The following is a 7,539-nucleotide window of genomic DNA, read 5'->3' on the forward strand; positions in this document are numbered from 1 at the left end:
TTGTATAAGATACGATACCATTTTTAAGCTAAATGTGTAATTTTAAATTGTGATTATTAGTTGTTTATACTTGATAAATCTGAATAAATTTAAACTAATATAATTTTAAATATTTTGTCCGTGTTATTTTAAGATAACATTTCATATTTCATCATTTTATTGTTATTATGGGATAAAAAACAAATTTCAAGAATTGGTTGTAAAGGCTTTTTATATGAAATGGAAATAAAATTTTGAGAGAGTGAAAGAAAAAATTAATAAATAAATTAAAAGGATATGAAAATAGTAATAGATGAAAATGAAAATAAATGGAAAGATATCTAAATAAAGAAAAGTAAATATTTAACTATTTATCTTATAATAAAATATATTAAATATGATATATATGGTAAATTATAATTTAAAATGGATCGAAAATGCATAAAACCTACGCGATGCATCGTCCGTACACTCAGGAAGAATCCGTCTGTTCGGAGAAAGAAAAAATCAGAAATACGCAGAAGGGAACCACCAAGAAAGCTCCAATCTTCAACAAATCTTCAGTTTCCTTGGTAATGGCGCCAATTCTAGACCAATCGCCACTGTACCTGATCATTTCAAGCCCTAATTCAACTTCAATTCAAGTGGAAACGAAGACGAAACTAAATTTTCATACCCTGCATCGACGAACCCTAATCCGAGTACCGCAACGACAGATCGGGCGAGAAGTGGATTTGCAACTCTCAGCGATGGAAATTTGAGTTGCGTCGATGAAATGGAATCGGAATCGCCGGTTCGTTTTGCCGATGTGGTCCCGAATTTTCTGGCATTGTTGTTGCTGAGAAGTAGGGGATGAGGTAGGGCAGAGAGGCCCGTGAAGATAAAACTTGAATCTGCGATCGGCATTCCCTATCACATGCGGCGATTATGGAAAATCTGAAATAAATGGTGGGTGAAGTCAATTAGAGCCACATCTTTTTTCACATTCTGGGCGGTAGGAATTCTTTTAGAATATTCCTTTCCTCTTTGTCGATTATCAAGTTTGGGCAAAAGGATTCCATGCCCACTCTTCACTACAAAAGGATTGTATTAGCTATTATGACAATAAAAGAGTAGGACTATCTATGATCATCCTAGGCTTTCCTTTCACTACTTTTGAAACTTTATATACCCTTTTCTACTGGTGTCACAAACAGGTCCGCACTCCCATTCGCTCACAATTTGAATGTAGCTGCTGCATTCAGGGGATGGATCAAGGTGCAAAACTTTAATGGGTGAGATCCCAGTTGTTGACTGAGGTTTTGATAGGAGTTGAACGACCCTAGGAACTTAGTAAGGTTAGCCACTATCTTAGATGTGAGATCGACCTTGTCCAGCGTGGGTGCATGGAAAAAATGATTTTACATTTCTTGTTTTGAAACGAGTCTAGCTACTAGTACTTGGAGGGTCGAAGATGACTTACTTTCACCCGCTAACCCAATGAGACCTCTCAAACACAGTGGTCCGCGCCGCTCTCAAAATTAAATTAAGTACCATCAGAAAGAAAAGATGTTTCTTTTAATTTTTAATCAGTAAAACTAAGTCGTTTATGATTTATGGATTTAACATTTTAATGGCTAGAGACTAATTTTTTTCTTACATAATAATAATAATAATAAATAAATAAATAAATAAATAAATAAATATATCGATAAAAGAAAAAATAAAAGCGCTTCACTTTATCCACAGCAGGCCGAGGCCAAGGCTCGTAGAGATTGGCAGAAAGAAGAAGAAAGACCAGAGGGTTCGAAGCTTCAGTGATGGCATCTGCTTCGACGGCGGCGGTCTTTGGTCTTAGGTTTACGCCACTGTGTTCTCGGCCATCATTTCACGTCTCTCTTAGTTCCATCCGGCTCGCTTCGTTCAATAAGGCGAACTCGTTGAGGCTCAGTTCCTCTCACAACATTTCCGGGGTTGGAGTTGCTCTCCTTCAGAAGTCATGTCAAATCGCTCCCCGTCCTCAAGTTTCTACTCCTCTGACTGTTGTCGCTGCTAAAGGCTACAAAATGAAAACCCACAAGGTTTCCTCGATGCCTCTCTTCTCTGTGTATTTTGGGATATTCTTGTATGGTTCAATTCTGATTGTATTTTGATTGAATTGAAGTCAATTTCATTCTTCTGGATAGCTTTAATGTGTCTAGTTGCTATTTTTCGTTCGAATTTGCAGTAAGATTTGACAATCGCAGGCTGAGTTTAAAATATCCAATTCTAGACGCTTACTGAAGGGGCCAATATTATTATTATTTCAAATAATAAGCGCCTCTTTCCTCTGCTTTCTACTGGAATTTTCTTCTTTTGATTTTGATTTGATTGTTTGGTGTTGCTGGATAGGCTTCGGCCAAGCGATTCAGGGTGACGGGTCGGGGGAAAATTGTTCGGAGGAGAGCAGGAAAGCAGCATTTGCTGTACAAGAAGAACACCAAGAGAAAATTACGGCTTTCCAAAATGGTATGTCTTCCCTGATTATTTTTATGTTCATGACTCTGAATCTGAATGCTGCGTTTCTAAACTTGGACCCTTGATTTTGGTTTTGGAAGAAGTTTTGTATAAATGTATAAGAAGTTAAGGCTATGCAGGCACTATTTTCAATCAGTATGATTTCTCGACACCTTATTCCATCAATCTTCATTTCTTGAATGCAAGTTGTCAATCCAGTTCTACAAATAATCTTTACCGAAGTTGGAAGTTCTTTCTTCTGTTGATTCTATCCCAATCATATTGTTAACTTATGACATGCACAACTCAATTAAGTTTGTCTTGGAAGGATGAACTAATGTGAAGTTATTAACCAGTTGTCATGGCTGGATATGTTGAGAATGATTGAGAGTAGTAGTCCCACATTAACTAAATAAGAGGAAAATCATGAGTTTATAAGTAAGGAACACAATTTCTATTGGTACGAAGCTTTTTAGGAAAACATCATATTATTGTGGAGGTTTGTGACGTCTAAGAGAATCACACAACAATCCCAATCCCACTGCTATCGTAGAGCTCATTTAGGAAAAAACTGGTCATAAAATGATGACCAACTGGTCAAGAGAACTTGATTTCCCCCTAGCATTTTTCTTTCCCTGCGGGTAGATTTTAATTTTGTACTTCTCAATTTGTTATTAATAGCTAGAATGCAAGGAGGATTTGAAGGGTAGTCTCTTTTTTCATAGCCTTTTGATAGTTCTCCCTTTCCCAACCTTAAGCAGAGTGATTCCTATTTGGGGATTAGCTGACACTTCCCCGGACTGATTTCTTTTAGTCGTAGGCCAACTCTATAGATGTTTATGGAAACATCAAAAAGAAGTTTTTTTGTTTAAATTTGACTCCATCTAGATTGTTACAGCCTCGTCCCGACTTTTTGTCTTTTTCTAGGTGTAAGTTTAAGGCTTACCCATTAAGCCCATAGATCTTTTGCATTTATATCATGTAGCTTATGTTTAATGAACTGTTAGAGCAATAAAGTGCTTCACCTAGCAATTCTTTTATCAATAATATTTATTTATAAGATTTTGTGATTATGAACTAAGTGACTTGATGTTGGGAAAATTTCTAGTACTGGAAGAGGATGAAATTCATTGTTTGCCAAAAAATAAAATGATACCAGAATTCTGGTGTGTTGCTCTTGCTGTGTGAGGCAAATTGGTAGTGCTCATGCAGTCGCATATCTTGTTGTTATGTTTACTGAGTGTTGTCTTTGATTGGCTTTTGTTTCAACACAGCACCCAGTTAGCCGAAGTGACTACGATAATGTGATCGGTGCTTTGCCATACCTGAAGGTGAACAGGCAAGCGCAGTAGAGGCCATCACCTCACCCCATTAGATCTTGGCTCTACTTAGTTCATTTGTAATTGTAACCAAATGATTTTCAATTTTCCAGAACTCCTCAAAGAGCTAAGTTTGATTGCTTTTGAATATTATTTCTCTAGTTTATACCATCAGTTCATAATGGTGCTTTCTTTTAATTCTCTTCCTCTCGTCTCTTTTTGCTAATCTTCTTGGGCTATAAAACCGAAGTCATCTTCTCTGTAAATCACGATCATTTTGTCCTTGTCGAATATGTCTAACCTGTTTGATCAGTTGTATCTCAACATATAAAAATATAACTCCGTAGCTAAATGGCAATTGCACTTCTGTTTGCTCAGGGAATTGACTTTTTTGTGATCTAGTCAACCATATCCCAATTTTGTTTGCTCAGGGATTTGACTTTTTTGTGACTTATAATATGATATGTTAATTTAAAACAGAGGCAGTTAGATCATAATTATTTGGTAATTATTGAGTTTAAAAAGAGAGAGAATCTAAAATGATTGGAGAGGAGACCATAAATAAATGGAGCTCCCGCGTCAGCCGTTGACGTAGAAAAGGCAAGAACTCCGGCCGCCCATTACCTAACAAAGCTTAAAAAAACCAGCCACCAGCTACCAGCCACCAGCCGTCGCCGTTATTTTTTGTTTACGCAATCCAAACATAGCATCAAGAGTCAAGGCCACCCTTAATTTACATCCATACCCCTACCTTCCCCAAAACTTCTTCTAATATACCAACCCTACTTCCGTAACTTCACATCCTATTTGACTTGTTTGTCTCTGTACGTGGGAGTTTAAATTCTGCACGTGTTGGTACAATCGGTCTCCTTCGCCACCAAGCGCCGATGCCAAGTTCAGCTTTCCTCCTCCTCCTCCTCCTCCTCATTTAATTCTAGGGTTCTTTAACTTCTCTCCTTTCTTCTATGGTGCAATTTGTGGATCCCAAGATGACTTTGTATCCGGAGAAGTTAGTGGTGAAGCGTGAGTGCGATGATTCTTTTCACCACCACCATGATCACTTGGACAAGCGCTTCAAGCCTGATTTTCAAAAGGTATTTCCTCTGTTTCGTTCTGCCTCTGATATGTTTTTCTGAGTTGAATTTGTTTAATGAAATTCTGATTTGTTTGGCTAAGTTTATGGCATAGTTCTTGATTTTGTCTGTGGATTTTCAGTCAATTTCGGGACCTAACACATTACCTGCAACCTCTTCACAGAATAATCCGCTTGATGAGCATAGCCCTCTTGGTTTGACGCTTAGGAAGACCCCCTCCCTGTTGGATCTAATTCAAATGAAACTCTCACAGGGGATTACGTCAACAGCTGGAGATTCAAACTCTGAAACTTTTGACTTCATTGTTGAAAAGGAAACCGAGATCGTTACCATGTCGGGTACCACTGAGAAACTAAAGGCTTCAAACTTCCCAGCCTCACTTTTAAAGATTGGACGTTGGGAGGTCTTTATTGAATTCTATGGTACTATTTTTGGGTTTGCAAAGATGTGTGAGCTGACTCATTGTCATGTTATGATGGCAGTATAAGTCCAGACATGAAGGTGATCTGGTGGCCAAGTGTTACTATGCTAAGCACAAGCTTGTTTGGGAAATCCTTGTGGGTGGGCTTAAAAGTAAAATAGAGGTGCAATGGTCAGATATTATGGCTTTAAAAGCCAATTGTCCAGATGATGGTCCTGCTACACTAAATGTTGTGGTATTGACTCATTCTTTATAGATTTTCCCTTCAGCTACTTTGTGTTTGGTGATTTATTGATGTATTTATGTGCTTGGTTGGAGCAGCTGGCTAGACGCCCTCTTTTCTTCAGGGAGACCAACCCACAACCAAGAAAGCACACGTTGTGGCAGGCAACAGCTGACTTTACGGGTGGTGAGGCCAGCATGCAGAGGTAAATCTTCATTTCTCGCTTTATTTTTCCTCGGCGTTGGGAAATTTATGTAAATTTGACCTGTGGTGTATAGGCAGCATTTTCTGCAATGCCCTCAAGGGTATCTAAACAAGCATTTTGAAAAGCTCATCCAATGTGACTCACGCCTAAACTTCTTAAGCCGACAACCAGAGATTGTGTTCGGTTCTCCATATTTTGAACCAACAGCCTCTGGTTTTACGGCGTTCGAGCAATCCAGCGTCCGTGGTTTGGAGCAACCAGTGAATGACAATCGATCTGTAGTTCATGAGATGGAAGAAAATAGAAGCATTACTAAAGTTAGCAGCATGGCAAGGAAGTGGGAGCAGATAAAGGTTTCGGGGCTTCAACCATCCATGTCAATGAGTGACCTCGTAAACCATATTGAACAGCATATTTCAGAACAAACGACTTTTACAAAGTCACCTTTTGTTGATGATGGTTCCGAATGCCAAGAAATGCTGAATGAAATTACACGTTACTTGCTGAGTGACAATCAATTGTCAGCAGCTTCTGATGAGGCATCACTCATGTCAAGAGTCGATTCTCTCTGCTGCCTATTGCAGAAAGAACCTCCGGTAGTTCAAAGTTTTCCAACCAGCGGTGTTGAAGGACTCGATTACAAAGAGGATGTTCAGCTGAGGGACGGCAGGAATTCGGAAAGCCATATTAAGATTCATCCAAAAGAAACAAAGGATGTTTCTGGAAGCATGCAACCCTCAGCTATGTCAAGAAAAGATTCATTTGCAGACTTGCTGTTGCATCTTCCTCGAATTGCATCGCTTCCGAAGTTCTTGTTTAACATTTCAGATGGTGATGAAGATGAAGATAATTGATTGCAAGCTAACTTTCTGGGTCTTTGGATAGTATGGGGAATGGGAATTCTGGAATTTGTAGCACGTAGAAAGAATGCTTCACATGTAAAAATAGGTTCACAGTCAATTGACCACAAACTATAAACCTTTATTCTTAAATACTTTTTAAAGTTTAAGGACTAAATATCAGACCAGACCAGTAATTTACCAGTCGCATTCACCAAAGCTCGTCTCTACCCACTGGTATATCTACAGACAATTAATATTATAATCCAGTTAATACTAAATAAGAATTAAACGTGCACAATTAATCGTTTACCATTCGGACTCAAGTGCCAAAATCCGATTGCCTTTGTAAAAATGTAAGTTAGCAGATCCAAATACTTCCAAACGCTTCTTCAAGTGCACGCTTTCTGCTGAACTCTACACTCCACCCACCGGCCCTTCCACCTCTCTCCGCTCTAAGCCTCAACATTTCCTCATCGTCAAGCCCATAGCCCTGCATGTCAAGACCGCCACCAAGGGGCACAGGTTGGCCTGTAGGTCGTGGCTGCCCTCCAGCAAATGTAGGTGCATACTGACCTTGTGTGCCTGTGCTTAATCCTGCTTGGAAGCTTTGATCTGCAGCCTGCAACAACAATCAAATGAAAATTAGGAGAACTGTTCGGACTCTCTGCTCCAGATCTTTCTTAAAGAAACGTCGAGTGTCGTGTACTACTATTCTACTAGCTTCTATGTTCGATCCCTTTGGCTCCAAATACAGAGTTGAGAATTGTTACTTATGGAAACATATTAACATCAACTTTTGGAGATGATAAGGAAACAAAAAGTGAGCACTTATTTAAAGACTTGACAGCAAGTTCCATGACACTACAATATTTCGATCAGGATGGATCCAGAAGACAATGCAGACCTTTTTATTTGATGCAAAAGACATTGTTAACAGTAAACAAAAAAAAAAAAAAAAAAAAAAAAAAAAAAAAAAAAAAA

General features: G+C 38.6%; 4 protein-coding genes across 5 annotated transcripts in view; 2 read left to right on the forward strand and 2 right to left on the reverse strand.

Moving 5' to 3' along the window:
- Positions 1-395: 395 nt before the first annotated feature.
- On the reverse strand, positions 396-913 carry LOC111440861. Its single transcript, XM_023077681.1, has 2 exons — positions 656-913; positions 396-587 (listed from the first exon to the last, which is right to left on the reverse strand). The coding sequence occupies exons 1-2, from the start codon at positions 883-885 to the stop codon at positions 452-454; spliced, it is 366 nt and encodes a 121-aa protein (XP_022933449.1). The 5' UTR covers positions 886-913; the 3' UTR covers positions 396-451.
- Positions 914-1,677: 764 nt separating this feature from the next.
- LOC111440828 (50S ribosomal protein L35, chloroplastic-like) lies at positions 1,678-3,952 on the forward strand. The gene is made up of 3 exons (XM_023077631.1): positions 1,678-2,039; positions 2,350-2,466; positions 3,729-3,952. The coding sequence occupies exons 1-3, from the start codon at positions 1,779-1,781 to the stop codon at positions 3,804-3,806; spliced, it is 456 nt and encodes a 151-aa protein (XP_022933399.1). The 5' UTR covers positions 1,678-1,778; the 3' UTR covers positions 3,807-3,952.
- Positions 3,953-4,053: 101 nt separating this feature from the next.
- LOC111440825 lies at positions 4,054-6,765 on the forward strand. The gene is made up of 5 exons (XM_023077628.1): positions 4,054-4,867; positions 5,031-5,270; positions 5,350-5,523; positions 5,610-5,716; positions 5,790-6,765. Exons 1-5 carry the CDS (start codon positions 4,739-4,741, stop codon positions 6,568-6,570), a joined length of 1,431 nt encoding a protein of 476 aa, XP_022933396.1. The 5' UTR covers positions 4,054-4,738; the 3' UTR covers positions 6,571-6,765.
- LOC111440826 (CDK-activating kinase assembly factor MAT1) overlaps positions 6,677-7,539 on the reverse strand; it is a 3,715-nt gene continuing 2,852 nt past the window's right edge. For both annotated transcript variants that reach the window (XM_023077629.1, XM_023077630.1), the window contains one exon: positions 6,677-7,177. In XM_023077629.1, coding sequence (XP_022933397.1) covers positions 6,917-7,177 — 261 coding nt within the window. In that variant the 3' untranslated portion in view covers positions 6,677-6,916. The remainder of the gene's footprint in view (positions 7,178-7,539) is intronic.

The sequence above is a fragment of the Cucurbita moschata genome, unplaced genomic scaffold (genome assembly GCF_002738365.1).
Source record: "Cucurbita moschata cultivar Rifu unplaced genomic scaffold, Cmos_1.0 Cmo_Scf00003, whole genome shotgun sequence".
NCBI classification, from domain to species: Eukaryota; Viridiplantae; Streptophyta; class Magnoliopsida; order Cucurbitales; family Cucurbitaceae; genus Cucurbita; species Cucurbita moschata.

Coding starts and splice junctions, on each gene's coding strand:
- LOC111440828 (XM_023077631.1), top strand. CDS start 1,779: ATGGCATCTGCTTCGACGGCGGCGGTCTTTGGTCTTAGGTTTACGCCA. Junction 2,040..2,349: donor ACAAAATGAAAACCCACAAG/GTTTCCTCGATG, acceptor GTTGCTGGATAG/GCTTCGGCCAAGCGATTCAG. Junction 2,467..3,728: donor AATTACGGCTTTCCAAAATG/GTATGTCTTCCC, acceptor GTTTCAACACAG/CACCCAGTTAGCCGAAGTGA.
- LOC111440825 (XM_023077628.1), top strand. CDS start 4,739: ATGGTGCAATTTGTGGATCCCAAGATGACTTTGTATCCGGAGAAGTTA. Junction 5,524..5,609: donor CTGCTACACTAAATGTTGTG/GTATTGACTCAT, acceptor TGGTTGGAGCAG/CTGGCTAGACGCCCTCTTTT. Junction 5,717..5,789: donor GGTGAGGCCAGCATGCAGAG/GTAAATCTTCAT, acceptor TGTGGTGTATAG/GCAGCATTTTCTGCAATGCC.
- LOC111440861 (XM_023077681.1), bottom strand. CDS start 885: ATGCCGATCGCAGATTCAAGTTTTATCTTCACGGGCCTCTCTGCCCTA. Junction 588..655: donor TTAGGGTTCGTCGATGCAGG/GTATGAAAATTT, acceptor TGAAATGATCAG/GTACAGTGGCGATTGGTCTA.